We start from the raw sequence: 19,620 nt of genomic DNA on the forward strand, positions 1-19,620 counted from the left end.
GTTAACACCAAAAAAAAAAATGATCTAACCGTTAAACGTACTTACCCAAAATCTTTTGATTAATTTAACCATCCAATAACCTGATTCAAGTTTTAAGTTTAAACCATAGAAAATTACGGGGTTTTCCATTTCTTAGATTAATCCACAAAAAATGTTGAGGAGAGCAATAGCAGCCGTCGCCGGCGGCGGCGTTACCCAACCATGGCGCATGACATCTCGGAGACATTCTTCCGTCGTATCCTCCGCCGTCAACAACATGCTACTTCGCTCTCTCAAAGACCATTACGTTGAAGTCTCTAAGATGACTCCACCTCCGGTATACTTCCCGCTTTTTTCTTCCCCAATTTCTCCAATTTTGTTAAACCCTAAATTTTGTTAAACCCTTAATCGATCTTGCAATTAATTGAATGTTTGCAGAAGGTTAGCCCACCTGCTGATTTCACAATTCTGAAGGGAGCATTAGACTCGAATGGTCCGGTGCTGAAAAGGAGTTACAATAACGAGGAAATTAGCATTTCTGTAATGCGATTAGCAAATATAGTTGAAGATGAAGATGGTAATGATGATGATGAGGGAGAGATTAATCAGCTGTTTGTTCATGTTGATGTGTCGAAGCCTGGGATGAGTAATTCTTTGCATTTCCTATGTGGGTTGTATCCTGATGCTTTGGGGATTCACTCTGTTGCTCTTAGACCTAAGTCTTCTGAAGAGGGGTTTCTTATGGTTCCCAACAACTACACCGGCCCGCTTTTCGAGTTCGTTCCTTGTCTCTCTCTTTCGATTTTTGTTGGGTTTGTTTCTTTGTTTGCCAATTTATCGAAATGTATCTTGTCTTGTTGGTTACTTGATAGTGTTGGTTACTTGATAGTGTTTGTTGAGGAGGAACGCTAAACCTCAAGTGGCTGGCTGGACACAAGTAACCCATATATAACCATTTTTAGTACCAACATAGTACTCCAATATGGCTATATCACTACCAATAATGCAAATGATTTGTATCGGTACTTCTTAAATCTTAACTATGTTTTGGTTTACCAATACCATACTAGTCTCTAGTACCAATACTTAATGGGTACCACTACGAGCCACTTGTGGACATAGGCCACTTGATACTTAGAGTTCCTTGTTTGGAGAGTTGTTGTGTTTGTTAGGGGTGTTGGTTTAAGTGTCCCTAAATCCCAAATCTATATACATATTTTTTCTTGGTGTAGAGAGAGGCACAAAGTGCAAGGCGATGGTGATGGATTTGATCCCAGGGTACCACCACTCAAAACTTTGCCAACTAAGTTAGTTGACATCTGTATATGCTAGTCATATATGCTGGGGCAGTGCGGGGTGAATAGGCCCCCAAATTTAAATTTCAGATATAATGTAATTAGTTTCTTAAATACACGTAAAACAAAACTGGAGTAGTGGTTAAAGTGCATTGATACTAACCCAATGGTCCTGGGTTCGAGTCCCTTGACAAGTAGAATTTCTTTTGATTTTGAACCATTCAGTCATTCTTCCAAACTTCTCATCCAATTTCCCAAGAATCCTTCATCTCCCATATTAATTTCATCATTTAATTCCTTATCAAATCTCATTTTCAACGGCTAAATCTTCAATGTTATCATGAAATTGATGAATAAAACGGTGTTTATCTTCAATGTTATCGTATTTATTTAAAATATGAATTAAGGGGCCCCGTTTTGAGAAATTGCACAGGGTCCCTTAGTTTTGGCGTGAATGTAACCCCGACACTGCATATATGCATGCGTTGCGTGCGTTAATTAAATAAAAAATCAATATTATACGTAGTATAAATGATGAAGGTTAATGGGAGAATTCAAGTACAATTTTTGACCCCACCTCAACAACTCCCTTATCGAATAGAGCTAATCAAATTATTAACCTTTCTATTTTTGTTTTGATAATCAAATATATTTTTGTATAAAGCTAAGTCAAAGGTATTTAAGAGTAAAGGTGTTGAATATCAGTTTATTGTTAGCAAAACCAATTTTTTTTAATTCTAAAAAGAAATTAAGTGGAGGTATTACGGGTGGTTCACATTTTTGATGCCACCTTTAGCATTCCTTTATAGAATAGAGATATTATACTACAGCACATTTTATTTTTCCTCCAAAATCTCACATGCTTTTTTTAATTAAATGCTTTTTAGAAGCTAAGCTCGACCACCAATTAATTCTTCTTGGATCCTCTTAGTTGTATTTTAGATTTTATTGTCTCTTTTGCATAAAAAAAAAAGAAAAATCTTCTTGGAAACAATAATGACATTAAAATATTCAATGTGGAATAAATTACAAAGTGAGTCCTTTTATTACTGCATTTAAATACGTACAACTCCCCCCCCCCCCCCCCTTTTTTTAATAGTTGTTGATATTGTAAATCATTGATTACTAACTAATGTCCACTTCAGTGTTTAAAAAAACGTGCTTAAGCCTTGAAGCTCGAAGCTCTAGGGTAAAGCGCTTAATTAGGTCTGAGCGAAGCTCTTGTGATTGAGGGGAAGAAAGGAGAGGGAGGTAAGGAGGAAAGAAGGAAAAGTGGTTTCCCTCCCTTTCAAATGGAAAAGGGTTTTCCACCTTTGAGGGAGTCATCGAAAATTGTTTTCCATCCCTTATCCAACCAAACAACGTAAAATGATTGAAAAGGGGAAAATTGTTTTCCATGAAAACGTTTTACGCTCTACCAAATGAAGCCTTAATCCTTAATAATAGAAAGTAGATCAAGAGTCCAAAAGAAAAGGAAAAATAAGAAAGAAGAAGAAAAAAGTCTCATCAACTGACCCTAGCATCTGGATAAACACTATGTTATATGCTTTATTTTTGTTAAAACAAAGAGTAATATATTTTTGGAAGCAAATCTGATTTTTATATATTTTTGTGGTTAGTAAGATACATATGCATAATAGTAAAAAACCTTACTTCTTAAAAAGTGCGCTTCACTTCGATGAAGCGCGCACCTTGCGCTTTTTCATACTCTGGTCCACTTTGATGTTACCTTTGTCGCGCTTAAGCTCTAGGACTTATATCGCTTTAGTGCGCTTTGTGCTTTTTTATACACTGGTCCACTTTGATGTTACCTTTGTCACCCATATAAAAGAATCATTTGAATAAACTAAATGTTCAAAAAAAAATTGAAATTGTGCATTGTATAGGTGCTAACTAGTATTATAATAAATCTAATTATTAATTGATGAAAATAATTAATAATTAATGAAGAAGAGAAAAGTAGTGGAATTTTGAAGAAGCACCTAGAAACTTTATTACTCCCTCCGTCCCAAATTACTCGTTACACTTACCTTTGTACAAAGTTTTAGGTGATAAGTGGTTGTTTGGTTATCAATTGTTATTTTATTGAAAAAGTAGATGTGATAGGAGTCAGTGGGGTATTTTTTTAATTGAATGAGAGATGGTGTGAGGACAAAAAAAATATAGTTGGAAGAGTGAGACAATATAATAATTGTGAGGTCATTCCTAATTTAGAAGTGTAACAACTAATCTGGGACGGACGAAAAAGGAAAGTGTAACAAGTAATCTGGGACGGAGGGAGTATAGTGCAACAATTTGTAGAATTGTGTAGAAAGTTGTCTTTTTATCTTGCTCGGTGAATGCGTTGGCAGCAAGTTGTAAGGACTGGTTCTTGAAATATTTGTCTTCTAGATAAATCGGTGGAGTGCTCTATAAATGTGAGCATAATGTAATTGGGGTGTTCCCATTGTACTCTCAATTATTGTTAGTGAAGTTTTGTCCCTAGATACTGTGATTTCCCTCTTATTGTTGAGAAGGAGTTTTCCACATAAATCGAGTGTGTTGTTTATTTATCGTACTTTATTTTTCATTCATGTTATTGTGTTTGTTGTTGCTCCATTCCCAACAGGGGGTTAAAGGTTTATGTAGCGAGTTTTTGTCGATTTAGTCCAATGAGACTATGGTTTATTTGGTGTGTGAATGATAGGTAATAGGTAAGGTAAAAGGTCATTCTTTTTGTCAGTGGAAAGCATTACCGAGTAGGATGCTGAAATTGAAGATATTTTTGGCTAAGTAGGAGAATTTCACGAGGTCACTAGACATGGATATAGTGAAGTGATGTGTTGAAGTGATGTGAATTGGATAGCTTGATGATATTCGGGGTAGAGATGGATGAATTTACATGCTTCCTTGATTGCGGGATTCGATGAAGTGGAATAGGCAAAGGTCAATGATTGAGCCTCGGAGGACATATGAAGGGTGTGTGATTGATGGAAATGGTCGTGGTATGAACTTAAGCTATGATTTGGTTTACCAATGATGAACTTTTGTGAACCTACTACCCAGTTGAAATGATAATGTGTTAATGGTATAACAACTGAGGCACTAAGTGCTGAAGATTATATGTAGCAATGTAGCATGATGCCAAGAAGATTATAGGTGGAAGTAGCGCATAGGATACGATTTAAGAAACCTAATATCAGGGATTGGTTGGGCAAGTTCAAAAGGGTTTTTGAACTTTTGGGAATCCCTCAAAAACCTATTTGTTTAGGTGAAATAACTGAGAATCTGGATGGTTGAGAAAGTCATTTACTAAAAAAATCATTACGCTTATATTTATGTCCTAGAAACATTTTTATATCTAATGCTTTGTTCAAGCTTGAAGGTTCACGTCTGACGTTCACTTAGGTCCACTAGAGCAAAGTTTTGGCAGTTTTTGGCTATTTATCCATCAGGGGTATTATGATTATTGTATACTGCAAACTAGTTACATCTGACAATGAAGGTGATCTACTTGTTTAAACGATTCTTGTACTCTTTGATTAACAACGTGTAATATTCTGGGTAGGATGAATGTAGGAACATAAATCCTTTTTTGTTTTGAAATATCTGTGAGCCTATTTCAAAAAATTTAAATCAAGTGCAAGTAAGTGTTTCCTACTTTTATTTGACCTAAAATGTAGTAATTAACTTGATATGGATTAGTTTTTTTTGAATAATAGGCTTTTGGCATGTATTGTATCTAGTCTTGACTCTTTCAAGTACCGTTGGGTTCTAATTAAGCTTTTGCACTGCCTTTCATCTGTTTTTCATGATCTATCCCCTTCACTTAAAGTTTCATTTAGAATAGGTTTGAGTTGGCCCCTCGTTAAACAAAGGTTAGGTATGTTGAATTGTTTTGTTATCTCCTAATTGAATGCTTTAATTCAGGATGGATTGTTGTCTAATTCTTGATATTGAATCATGAAGTTAAAACTGTTACCTTCTGTGGCTTCTATGACCTTGAGAACCTTTTACTAAATACATACACAGCTTTATATTGCTTACAAGGAGTAAAAATATATGTCAATGGACTTGCAAGCATCTAAAGTACACTGACTACTCATAGATATAATCAGTAATAAGGCACCCTACCCAGCTTTATGTTGCTTACAAAGAAAAATAATAGATGTCAAATGTATGTTCATGGACTTGTATTTGCAGCATCTAGGCCAACTTGCAGAGCACATTGACCAGTCACGGATATAATCAACAATATTGTACAGGCAAACGTTAACCTGATACGTTAGGGTCTGTATTTGTCTATGTCGCTTTTGTTATTTCATTGTGCTCATTCCCCTGAAGTCAACACAAAACTGGGAAATCAGGTTGTACTACTAATTATAGATATGCCAAAAGCGCCAACTTTTAGAGCCAATGAAATGGAAGGATGATGTTTGCAATAAAAGTAGAGTGGCTGAAGGGCGAATTAGGCTGAATATTGTTCATTGTAACTTCGAACGAGTTTCATGGGACTGTTTTTTTAGAACTATCCGTTTAGAATCCATGTATCAGATTTTTGATTTGATAGAAAAAGAAATCCTTATTGAAAAAAATGGTATTTGTGCAATGGTCTGACACAGTTTTAGATTTTGATCTTTCACTAGGTTAATTGGAGGAAGATCATCTAATCATCAATCTTTTTGAATATTTGGTCAATATGTGTGTTTTTTAGGGTAAGATGAAGTGGCCTACGGCCGGAACCCCACACGGGTTAACCCGACCCGGGTTAGCGGGCTAGACACACTGAGAGTGGTGGGGTGGTAAGGGAACCCTCCCTCAAAGTGCCCCTAGTGGGGATTGAACCCCCAACTTTTCGGTTGGAAGGTAAAATCATTTCCACTAGGCTAAGACATTGCTTGGTAGATTTGATCGATAGTGCATAGTGCAGTTTATAGTCAAAATTCAGAGCAGGGAGAAGTTGGATCATTTGTACAGGTTACTTGTAGCTGAATGTTTTTTGCGTAGACACGATATTCTTTACAATACTTATCTTTGGTAGAATAGAATCCTGCAAATCTGTCAATTTATGCTTAATTTTGGCATATTTCGACAGTTCATATGCTTGTGTTTTTTCTTGCTAGAAAGATCAATGCTTGTTAGAAGACAGAAAGTTAACATGTTAGGTATTTAGCCTTACAATAAATATTGAAGTATATCGTTAAGCTTGTATCTCATAGATAATTGTAAATATATCTTCTTTTGTAGCTTTGGAGGGTATATTGGTGTTTATTCCAGATTGGGAGTCATTTAAGCGATGGTGATTGGGTTGGATGGTTGAATGATTGATCACAAATTCAGAAATTATATTTTTATCTACTCTCAGCAAAATGGAAACTGATCTAGTTGAGCTTTTATTCATAGGGATTTCTTGTTTTCTCCTCTTTAGAAAGGTCCATGCTCCGTAAGTCCAAATTAGTACTGATTATGGAAGATAGTTTCTTTATAACAGATATGGGGGTCTTAGAGTTGAGACTTGAGAATAACAGTTCCAGAATCTACGTTGGCTCGTGATTGGGTGCACATTATTTCCTAATTCATTTGATGACGTTTCGTTTATTTGACTATATAAGGTTATAATAGTTCTTATTAGCAAATATTTTAAAATGGTGAAATGGTAGAGATATGTTTCTTGAAATGTAATATTTTTTTGGATGTCATTTTTATCATTTGACAGAAATCTTGATGAAGAAACAAGAGATGCCTTTCACAGTTTTATCGAAGAACGTGGGATAAATGAGAGTCTTTTTCCTTTCCTTCAAGCATGGCTTTATGTGAAGGATCATCGGAATCTCATGCGCTGGTTCAAATCAGCTGGCGGTTTTATCAATGGGCAGCAAAATGCTTGATACTCCGTAAGTTGATAGTCTTTTCAAATTTTATTGGCAACTTGGTGGGATATATACTTGTTTTGAGCTTAGTTAACATGCGTCTCAAACCATTTCTTGCGCGTCTACAGTATCTTCTATGCTCTCCAGTTTTGCACCGTGAATAGATGAGGAGATTCTTCATGTTTGCTGAGTAGAAATTAGTTGAAGCTTTTTGTGATTTATGCTTCATCTCTTAATGTTTCACATTCTGTACTAATTTTTATCTAAATGCTTTTTTTATATTTTTTTTTACGCACAGCACACCTGTATCCGATTGGGAAATTTCCGTTGCTTTTTGTCAGCTTCATTCTAGGTATTTTTAGTTGGTATATTTGTCTGGACAACTCTTTATTCAGATTCTTTGTGCTAACAAAAGAGTATAGGAGATGACAGAAAAATTCCACGCATTATCTTTTGTGACATTTACTCCGTATATGTTAATGCAAGATCTTGAAACGTGCCATTACTTTTATTATTCTTTTACCCGGATTTGGTAAACACAATCCTAAGTATAAACATCAAAATCATTTTTTAAGATTGTGGTAAAATTACGCGTTGCTTGGGTTTTCTCTTCTTAAAGCGCACGCACTAGATTAAGAGGGTATCGGGTTGGGCCGGGCCGGCATTGACAGGCACAAGCACGAAAAAAAAAACATGGCTGGATACGAGCATAAACCGTTGGTTGGGCTGGGGCCACGTTTTTGGGAAAAGGCAAGACAAAATGTAAATTTAGTGAAATTAGGCTTAAGCACGACAGATTGTCAGACCCAGCACGAGGGTGGCTTGGGCGATGTCTGAGCTGCAGTTTTGAACGGCACAACCTGGCATGTAACAAGTGGGCTTGTTGTGAGGGCTTGTGGATCGCTCGAAGCACAGCACGGCCCACAATTATCTTTAACTAAGGATGATGATAGTCTTGGGGCTTTGCTTGTCATTTACGGATGAATGATGATGATAGAGTAGTTAATTATTGGTTTACTTTAGCGAGTTGGTGATGAATGAGTGATGAACTTATCTTCTAGAAAAAGATAGTCACTCAAAATCAATTGTACTTAAATCTCTTTTAACAAACTAAAAGCAAATATATTAAAGATTTCCACTTTTGTCTTACATGTTATTCAAGCAATTATATTCAGGGTTTCAACTTTCAGGCGAGCTTAAACCCTTTGGGAGCTTATTCGCAATGAGGATAATATGAATCGATCGCCGATCATTGGAAGTAGCCAATATGAGGGATGATAAGGGGAGTAGTTTCTGCTCCTTTCCTCAAATTGCATAACTAATCAGTACCATTTAACCACCGATCATTAGAAGTGAGTCAAGTGACCATGTTATGAAGCGAGGACTTATTATTGAAACCGTCCACCACTTACGAAGGAGAATAATTGGAACAAATATCTCGTCCCAGATGAGGATAACAAGTATCGATCACTGACCATTTGATGTAACCAAATATGTGGGAATAAAGATGGTTGTGAGTTGTGCCTTGTGCTGAGCTTCACGTACCTTAGGCCTGAATTGTCAGATCCATGCCAAGCTCATTTGTTTTATGTCGGGTCAGGCTGAAAGTTTAAAAAAGGCAACCCAAGACTACGTCCCCTCGTGCAGGTCGGGTCTTACCCCGTGCATAAGATTAAATGTACTCACTTTAACATTCTTTGTTATGTCAGATTGTGTCATGTTGTGTCGGGCCATGCTTTTTCCTAAAAATTGTGGTCTGAGTTCAGACTACGACTTCGTGCTTTAATCCGACATGTGTTTTTCAATAACTGTGTTGGGCCATACTTTTTTCGTGTTGGGCTGCCGTACCCGGTGTCATCTTTACAAGAATGATGAGAGGAGTAGTTTCCACTCCTTCCCTCATTTTGCATAACTAATTGGTACCTACAAATTTGTACGTACTAACACGTAAATCGAGGACAAGAACATTTAAATTGATAGGAGTATATAACAAGCCAAAATAAGGCAGGTTGTTTTTTGAAAGGGAGTGGTAGAAGGCTGATGGCCTGAGGCATATGACCCAAATTGTGTGGAAAAGAAAATTGGGTACATTTACTAATTTGTAATTTGTCTTCACCAAAAGAAATTACATTTAATTAAATTAAAAATATAATAAGAAAAAATAAAATATATACTTAGTATATAGAGTATATAATTTGTGATAGATCTCAATTGCCAAACAATATTACCTGGCTATTGGTTTATGTAGGGACATTACATTTAATATGCTAAACTACAAAAATACCCCACAACTAAATTCAGTTGGAAATTATTTTTAATTATATTTGAAATTTGGACATTTGATTTTGATTTTAGGTCATATGTTGGACAAGGATCTAATGGTGGACCATCTTGGTGAATAAAATAGGTGAGAAAATTAGATGTTCCATCTCCCATGAGATCAAATCTGGTTATAGGAGGGGGAATTAATTAGAATTTTAATTTGAAACATATCATGATACCTTTTGATACTTATTCTGTATTTATCAGTTATGTTACTTTCAATTGCCTATAAATAATGTAGGTAACGTGATGTAATTTAACAGTTAGTAAAATTTAATTTAACATGTGGTGTAAAAAAATTAAGATACTAAATATGTGACATTTCTATTATGACACACTTTTTTTTTGGTACGAAAAAGTAACAAGATTAGAAATTTAACAAACCATCATACAACATGTTCTAATTGTTATGTTTCTCTACTCATAATGGGTGAAATACTACAGCCACATATGGCCCAAAAGTTACGAAGCAAGCATGCTTCCAAAAAGTTTGTTTCATTGTTTTCTGAGATATCATCAAAGATGCAAGGGGGGGGGGGGCAATGTTAATGCACTGATCCAACAGACTCAGCTGGCTCCTGGCTTTTCTTGCTATGTAATCCACCTCCACGAGCTGTTGTCTTCTTCTGAACTTCAACCATAGGTGTCCTTGGCTTTTTAGCAATTCCCTGCATTTTCCATACAAATTTGTGAGTAATGAAACAGGTGCTTGGTCACTGCTGATGTTGTCCACTGCTTCTTTGCAATCAGAGATTATTGTGGTATTTTGCCACTCCTTAGCTATGGTCCATGAGGTGGCCATTAAGATTGTTTGTGCTTCTGCTGCAGTAGCTGAAATAGTGGTGAATGTTCCAGCTATTCCAGCAAGGAACTTGTGGTCTTCATTTCTGCAAACAATGGCACAGGAGGCAAGAAGAGTAGAAGCACAGAAGGATGCATCACATTTAACAATAAACTTGGTTAGGATTGAAGTTTCCATATGCATTGGTTTACCCTGTTTCATGGTGTCCTTATCTCTGTTTTCAAATTCATTTGCTAACCATATAGTTTGTTTACACCAAGGACCAATGGTCTTGTTTTCTTTTTCGAAAACCCAAAGATTTCTTCTATTCCACAACCTCCAAGGCAAAAAGCAAAAGCAGTTTGGTTGGGAATTTCTTGATAAGAGGGTTCATTACATTTTAAGTTTTCCAAAATCCAATTTTCAAAATCAATGTGAAGATGTTTGAAATTATCAGTAAACTCTATGTTATCCCAGAACTCAGTAGCTCTAGGACAGTGGAGAAACATATGTTCAATATCTTCCTGGGTGTGGGGGCAGAATTGACAGTTGCCATTTGGTATTACATGCCTGCTAGCTAGGTGGGAAGCAGTTGGGAGCCTTTCCCAAATGATTAGCCAAAGAAAGAACTGGATCTTTGGAGGGCATCTGGCTTTCCAAACACAACTCCATTTTTCATTTGGGGTAGTCTCTGGGAATTTATTATTCCAAACTTCATTATAGGCACTTTTTAGATTGAATTTGAGACCTTTAGACAGGTTGCAGTAAGGGGATTCTTCTCCAAAAAGGGGGAATGGGTATTGCATGGATCCAAGTTAGAATATTGGTAGGGAGAATGAAGGGCAAGCTATTCAAGTTCCAGTGTTCATTCCTCATAACAGAGCTTAGCATTCTACTGTCTTCTCCTGTGTTCAAAGGGACATGGATAATGGATCTTAAGCTACCCTTCCCAGTCCAGTTATCATGCCAGAAGTTTATGTGGGTTCCATCTCCAATACACCAAGAGGTAAGTCTGTTAAACAAATCCCACCCCTTTCCCACATTCTGCCAGATGTGAGAACCTTTTGAAAACCTTGTTGGGTTGATTCTATTGGTAATATACTTGTCCTTCACTAATTTAGTTCCTAAGTTATCTCCAGTGTGGAGCTTCCAACAGAGTTTGGTCATCTGGGCTTGATTTAGGATAACTGCTGATCTCACGCTAAGTCCTCCTATTTCTGTATCTCCACAGGATTTTAACCAAGATACAAGATGGGTTCTTCTATTCTGGTTGTTTGAATCCATAGATATTTACCACAAAATTGATCTATTTCTTGAAGAGTCTTTTGGGGGAGGTACAAGGCTTGCATTGAGTAGCTAGCAATGGTACTTAGGGTGAACTTTATGAGGACTAGTCTACCAGCTTTGCTAAGACACTTTGCTTTCCAGGGGGCAAGTTTACTTTTGATCTTCCTACAGATTTCAGAGGTTTGGCTCTTGGTTGGTCTCTTATCTGTTAGGGGAAAGCCTAGGTATGTTCCTAAATCTGAACTTGGGTTCACATGAAGGGACTCACAGAACATATCCTTCTGGCTTTGGTTGGTATGCTTAGCAAAATAGATTTTACTTTTGGAGTTGTTCATCTTTTGACCTGAGCATTCCCAAAACTTTCTCAACACATATTTTGGGCTATTTAGGGTGGAAGGGGAGGTATCTCCAAAAAGTAGGAGGTCATCAACAAACATTAAATGGGTGATAGATATTCCATTCTTCCTTAGGTAAAAAGGTTTCCATTTTCCTTCACTAGCAGCCTTTGTGATTAGATCAGACAAGTATTCCATGCATATTATAAATATGTAGGGAGATATGGGATCTCCTTGCCTCATTCCCCTAGTGATCTTAAAGGTAGGGGAGGGTTTCCCATTAATGATGACTGAGGTGGAAGGGGAGGCAACACAGTTTAGGATTAGGTCAGTAGAGTTCTTGTCAAAACCTTTTCTAGCTAAACAGAATCTAATAAAGTTCCATTCTAATCTGTCATAAGCCTTTTCTAAGTCAATTTTGAGTGCAAACCAACCATTTTTCCCTTTTTTTTATTTCATTGAGTGAAGGATTTCAGTTGCTGCAATGTAATTCACTTCACATCCTCTTCCAGAGAGGAAACTGTTTTGATTAGGGGAAATAATGTTCTTAAGAAAAGGCCTAATTCTGTTCACTAGAATTTTTGACACAATTTTGTAGCTAGCATTGCAGAGGCTAATGGGTCTAAACTGTTTGATTGTTTTTGGGTGATCAGTTTTGGGGATGATGCATATTGTGGCATCATTTATGGATTGGGGAAAGGATTTTGTTTGGAGCACATTATCCACAAACTTATACAGGTCTTTCCACAAGTTTCCCTAGTGTTGTTGGTGGAAATAGGCATGTAGGCCATCAAGTCCAGGGGCTTTCAAGGGACCTAGGTCAAAGACTGCCTTTCCTATCTCTTCCACATTTGTGGCATGGTCAATGCTGATGTCATTAGTGTAGTGGTGGCTTTGACGGGGGGGATACTAATTTCAGAGGAGAAGAGTTTGGAGAAGTAGTTTACAATGTGATCCACTAACTCATCCCCTTCAACATCACCACCAACCTCATTCTTAAGTTTTGAGATTTTATTCCTTCTCCTTCTAATTATCACTGATGTATGGAAGAAGGTGGTATTCTTATCCCCACTTTTGATCCAGTTCTTTCTTGACCTAGTCATCCAAAAGGCTTCTTCTTGGTCATAAATGAGGTTTAACTCCTTGGAGAGTTCCTCATTTAGTTCCAAAAGATGTCTACAGTTTGGTCTAGCCTCTAAAGCCTTTTGAGTACCACTTAACCTAGCAGACAGTTTCTTCCTTTTGTGAAAGATATTACCTATATTACTCTTAGCCCAAGAGGTCATTGTTTCTGAGATATTGTTGAGTTTACTGACAATTTCAGACCTATCAGCAATAAGTTCATTATCAATCATATTAGAAAAACCTGGCTCTGCATACCAAAGTTGTTCCAGTTTAAAGGGTTTTTTATTTAAAACATTTTGGTTATTTGGTATGTCAGTTACCAGTTTGATAGGATTATGATCAGAAGTTTCTCTAGGAAGGGTGTGGACAGCAGTGTTTGGAAACAAGTTTAACCAATGCATATTAACCCAGGCCCTTTCTAGTCTTTGATAAATTGGATTATCCTTCTGTTTATTAAACCATGTGAACCTACTTCCTACACATCCAGCATCAATCAGACCACATTTATGACACACTAATACACTATATATATTATCAATTATTTTAATGGTCTATAACAATCAATCTATAATGGATAAATTCTAAATCAAGTGTATAATAAAATTAGCATAATAAAGTTTATTATGAAACTATTTTTAAAATATACGGATACTTTATCGTGTACCCATATTCTTTTATAGATATTATTGAATGAGAAGTATGCTAACTTTTTAGTTTCTTAGTTTCTTTATTTGTTTTAAGTAGCTTTGTTAGTCCTCTTGTTTAGAAAAAAAAAAGATAAAAGAAAGAAGAAAGAAGAAAGAAAGAAAGAAAGAAAGAAAGAACAATGTGGACAACCAAACAACAAATAATAATTGAGGAGATAATACATAAATTTTGATTTGATTAATAAAATTAGTGTTGTCATAGGGTGATTGGTTAGCATAAAGTGTGTGATTTGACATTTATAATTTCTCTTAAGAATAAGTGAGGCTCACATTCCTATTTCATAGGAATAGATGGAGACAAGGGGTGAAGACGAATAAGAAAAGGGCATATTACTCGTGTATGCGTATTCTTCTTCAGCTTAGTGGTCAAGCGGGTCAAGGAATGTCAGTGGGGCGGAATGGTGAGAGACTCGTCTTGATCGTATCTATCTAAGTTACGTGGGGATGGAGTTTAGTTGGTTATGGGACGGTGATAGGCAAAAAAATTATACCTTTGTTAGTCCTTAATTACTCAAATTAGTTAACAGTTACTGACTTATAAGTCTTATTAAGTCCAAAGCAGGAATATCACTACCACAAAAATACACTTAGGATCCGCTTTTTTAGAGAACCGTAGTATTATCGACTGAATCATTAATCTACTTTTCTTTGTTAATATGAAATCGACATGAAATTAAACACAAACAATGATAGGTCGATCAATGAACCTGATTTATCAGCCCTAGTCTTCTTTATTAAGCCAAAATCGACTGAAACTAAATACAAGTACATTCGTTCAATGAACCTGATTTGTCAACCTCGCTTTTCATTATTTCGATTCTGAATATTTGAAACAGTGTTAATTTTTTATTTTTTTGACAACGACTAATGAAATTATAAATCATTGTGTATGGATATTTTTATTTTGAAAAGTGTTTAAAAAAATAAAAAATAATAATTAAGAAATAGAAGCTAAGAATCTTCCATGGAATAAGATTATAAAGAGCATCATGAGCATGTTGAGCTCTTGCGAATAAAAATGTCCCCATTGATCGAGATGGTAGCAAGAATACAAGAGTAGTATGGAAAGTGATTAACAATTTCAGAAAACGACTATTATCTTCAATCACCCAATTGCACACCATTCAATGCATACGTGGGCCCTTTTCACCATCTTCTGCATGCATTTGCTTTTTCTATAGATTTTTATTACTCCATACTCATAACATTAGCCGGGGCGGAACCATAGGGGCTAGACCTGTTAAAAATCTACCTGATTCGAAAATTTGATCCGAACCCGATTTGAAAATATTGTGTCTTGAACAAGATTTTGTGACCATAAATCCGATTTTATCCGAACCCGAACAATTCGGAAAGTAATGGGTCAAAATTCGACCGAATCCGTTTCTGACCCGACCGATTATGAAGTACCTGAAAAGGCACATAGATAATTTCCTGGTCTATGTTGGAGATGATGAATTAATTGTTAAAGGCTATACGGACGCAAGTTTCCAAACCAAAAAAGATGATTTTAGATCACATTCTGGGTTTGTCTTCTGCCTCAACGGATGTGCAGTAAGCTGGAAAGTGCTAAGCAAAGCACTATTGCAGAATCTACAACTGAAGCGGAGTACATTGATACAAATAAAGCAGCAACGGAAACTTTTGGTTAAGAAAGTTCATTGGTGAACTTGGTGTAGTCCCCTCCATTAAAGGACCACTAGCTCTATATTGTGATAATAATGGATTTATTGCCCAAGCTAAAGAGCCTAGACACCACCAGAGAGTCGAGCATGTACTTTGTAGATTTCACCTTCTACGAGAATTCGTTGAAAGAAAAAAGTCGATATATGCAAGATTGGAACTGATGAAAACATCACATATTTATTGACAAAACCTATGTCGCAAGCGAAGCACAACTCGCACATTGCAGCTACAGGAATCAAGCATGTTGGAGAATGGATTTGACGTCCTTATTTAATGTTTTTAAGTTTTAGAGTTTAAATAACTTTGTAAAACATTTTGGTTAACCATTCATAAAAATGAGTAATTTAATTTTATCATTTAATTTTGTGGGTTGTTAAAGGATGAGTCCCTTCAATTTGACAATATATTCAAGATAGACTTTCAGGATCAGTCATGTGACTAAGAAACGTCTATCAAGTGAACTTGAATGTCAAAAGTTGAAAATGTTCCCTGGTCGAAAGTTTTCTATAAAGGTGGACGCATAGAAAACACTAAACAACTGAAATGCAAGATGACTAGTAGTTCTATATTTTGAACTATGTGGACATGAAAGTGTCGCAATCATTTGCATAGTTACTTACTTGATATGAATAGTATCGGACAGACCTATAAAGCTTTGCTGCAAGAGATAAAAATTTGTAATCAGTAAATTTCATTATCTTATTAGACACTAATGCTCAATACCTGACTGATTTGAGATTACTTGTTTGAGAACTGGTTACTTTGATGTTATCAACCGTTGCACTGTAAAAGGAGACTATAACGGCAATGCTCAGGTAATCACCTATCAAACAAAGTCTAACCTCAAGATCGCAAGATTGGGATTTTCCTCCCATATATCGGGATGAGATGCCAAAAGTTGTACAAGACCACTCGGATAACTAGAAACTGTAAAATGCATGGTCGTGCTCAGATGAATCATAGGCTACGATTATCTGTTTATTTGATCAGTTGAACTCTGACATCGAGAAATACCTCTGGACATAATAAGGATGACCAGTCTTACCTTATGTTCACGAGTAGGCATCAAGCGGCGAAAGAATTAGGAAATGCACACTTGTCCCTAAGGACAAGTGGGAGACTGAAGGAAATAATGCCCTTGGTCCAAGTTTGCATTTAATGCTAAGTCTAATAAATGCGGTTCAGTATTAATTAAACAAGATAATTATTCAGTGAGATCAAGTTATCTGGATGCAAGCTAGAATCCGCTTCAGTTCAAGTGGAATTAATAATATTAATACCACATCTTACTCTTGAATGAACTCATAGGGTCACACAAATAGTATGTAAACGAATCAAGTATTTAGGTGAATATAATAATCAGTAAATACTCTAATTATGGATATTCGGAAATGATGGATGTTGGTTCCAGTGGGAGCAAAACAAATAATCAAAAGGTAAAAAGAAAGAATATTTGCCGGAAATGAAGATATTATCGGAAACGGAAATATGGTTCATGACGGAAATATAAATATTATCGAAGTCGGGGATATTACCGGAAGCGGAAATATGGTTCGTATCGGAAAATATTAACGGGAATAGAATTATTGCCGAATCGCAAATATTGTGGAAACAAAAATATTACAGGAATCGGGAATATTGTCGGAATCAGAATTATTGTCGGAATCGGGAATATTACCGGAAAAGAAAATATTGTTCGAATAGGAAATAAATTTCGGAATCGAAAAACAAATCGGAAGCACGACGAGCGACAGACCAGCGAGCAAGGTCGGCCCATCGCTCACCGAGCGAGCCCACGAAGCACAGCGCTAGCGCCGAGCACAACGCCTAGGCCAACGCTAGCGCGCAAGGCACATGCCCAATGCGCGTAGCGCCATCGCGCATGGGTGTGCAGTTGGGCTTGGTCGTCAAGGCTACTTGCGCGACAAGTAGCTTGGGCCACAAGCTGGCCGGTTTTCCTAAAATTCTATTGCGAGGGGGTCGAAAAAACACGACGGGGCGCCTCTACGAGAGTATATGGCATGCGCGACTTTTCCCCTATGGATGTGGCAAGCATATTAAGTAAATAGGAACTAGCTGTGGGCGTTAGCCTCTTTTTTACTAGTCTGTAGGAGTCGCCATTCAGTTTAAGAAAACTGACAAAATTCGGTTATCGTGATAGCTTGGAATGCAAACATATTTGACTCACAACGGCCATAGGTTCCCTTGTGATCCTTGGTGTGGAGATCCCTCAACGTACATCCAGCGGAGTAGAGATTGAGAGGTCGGGGGACGTTTACTAATACGGGGAGTGCCCAGCATTAGCCCACGCGACGGTGCTTACTAGTTCAATGCGACGACGAAAGGGACATGTGTTATGCTACATTACTAATCTGAGTTGATTTTAATGCACAGATAATTAACTAAACAACATCGGGAAGTTATTTAGATTAATTCAAGGTACTTAGCAATAAACCGGTTGTCCAGAATTATCTTATTAGGCGTGAGTAATACAACAGATTAAGTGAACAGATTTATAAAGGTGGTGAAAGCAATAAAAAAGGTAGATTTCAGATTATAGTATAGCGTACGTTATACTGCGGTTCTCAAGAACACTTACCACTTGCCTTAGTAGAGCCTCCTTTTAGCTTCAGAACAACCTTTATACTGACTTTTAGATCCTTATCTTTTCCTTTAATTATGGCAGAGTATTCCCTAAAATTCTTCGTTTTAGGCTTGTGAATTGGCTATAACTTCGTCAGTAATTCAGACAGTTTGAATTCTTATGCAGGCAGATTTTTGCTTAACAAGAGTTAATATGGCATAACTATTACGAATACGAGACGAGACTTTGGCAGAGATTTTAGAATACTGGAGAGGGAAAAGAAGATTCAGAATACCAGAGGAGTGAGACTGAATTGATGATCGAAATTGGGGTGCAGAGGGCTTTATTTATAGTGTGGGTAGTCGAAATAAGATAGACATTTGAAGAATTCGAGTTTCGGTGAAAATCAAATGGCAGCTCCAGAAAAAAGTAGCGCTGGCCATGCGAGCGCTAGAATAAAGTGGCGCTTGCCACTGTAGCGCAATAAATTTTTAGCGCAGATAAGATAGAATTTGAAGAGTTTGAATTTTAGTCAGAATCAAATAGCAGCGCTAGAAAAAAGTGGCGTTGGCTTTGTGAGTTTGAATTATGCTAATTGATTATGTGCAATTAATTCGGATTCTGGCAATTTATGGTTTTTTCGCAAGCAATTAGATTGTTTATAACCTTATAGTTTTTTTTTGTTTCTTAAGCTTAAGATGGGAAGGGAAGAATTGTACATTTGCGTAGTATAATTAAGTAATTTATTCCCTTTTGCCTTTTGCGTTCATTTTGCTTTAATTGATTATTATTATTCATTTTAAGAAGATTATCTCTGGAACGCATGCGACGCGTAAATAGTGACTATCTATTTTACGTTTTACTAAAATTAGTAAAAATAAAAACAAATTAAAGACAAAAACATTTTATAATGTAAAAGGGAATTAACTTAAAAGATATTTATGGAGTAGTAAAATTGCCAAATAAGGTTCACGCGTTTCTCTCTCTAGTTTTCCTCTCCTGCTTAGCAGTGACGCCATGGCTAGGAAAGCTAAAGCTCGGATGAAAGCAACTACATCGATCCAGGATCAAGCTAATACTCAATCAAAGGGACCTTCTGAGAAGATCTTGGAGGATATCAGTGATGGAATGGAGCATTTGGACCTGTTGAACATTGATACCCAGATTGTTGGTGATGGGGGTTTTGGTGAAATCCTTTCACCAACTGCTGCGCTGAATGATTTGCGACTTCAATCTGCGACGAGGAGATCGTTTTCAGAGTGGTTGTCAGTCGTTCACTCACGTTCAACCCCAATTCCATGGGTGGATGAAATTGAAGGTAATGCTTCGCCATTGCCGACCTTACAATTTTGGGAAATTAGGGGGGATTTGAATGCGGATTTTGATACTGTGGCCAATAATAATCAAGCTCATACACATAATTCCCATGTTAATGCAAATAATTCATCGTCATCGATTAATCACATAGAAATAGAGGATTGTGTTACGATTGGGATGGAGGATATTCAGGAGGAGGTTGATTACTAGAACTCTGCTATTATGTTGTATGTAGTTGGTGCTAATCCACCAAACCATGTCATGGAAGGCTTTGTTCGACGAATCTGGAGGAATAAAGGAGTGACAAGGTGGTTTTGGCTGCAAAGGGGGTATACCTAGTACGTTTTACTACA

The 19,620-nt window shown here is 36.8% G+C and overlaps 1 protein-coding gene across 2 annotated transcripts; it reads left to right on the top strand.

Annotated features, from left to right (window-relative positions):
- Positions 1-108: 108 nt before the first annotated feature.
- Positions 109-7,569, top strand: LOC110793902 (uncharacterized protein At2g39795, mitochondrial). Of its 2 annotated transcripts, XM_021998839.2 has the most exons (4): positions 109-316; positions 418-755; positions 6,970-7,147; positions 7,252-7,569. In XM_021998839.2, the coding sequence occupies exons 1-3, from the start codon at positions 152-154 to the stop codon at positions 7,139-7,141; spliced, it is 675 nt and encodes a 224-aa protein (XP_021854531.1). In that variant the 5' UTR covers positions 109-151; the 3' UTR covers positions 7,142-7,147; positions 7,252-7,569. The 2 variants fall into 2 exon arrangements, with proteins under 2 accessions (XP_021854531.1, XP_021854530.1); XM_021998838.2 differs by having other exon boundaries at positions 6,970-7,569.
- The last annotated feature ends 12,051 nt before the right edge of the window (positions 7,570-19,620 follow it).

Source organism: Spinacia oleracea, chromosome 2 (assembly GCF_020520425.1).
Source record: "Spinacia oleracea cultivar Varoflay chromosome 2, BTI_SOV_V1, whole genome shotgun sequence".
Lineage (NCBI taxonomy): Eukaryota > Viridiplantae > Streptophyta > Magnoliopsida > Caryophyllales > Amaranthaceae > Spinacia > Spinacia oleracea.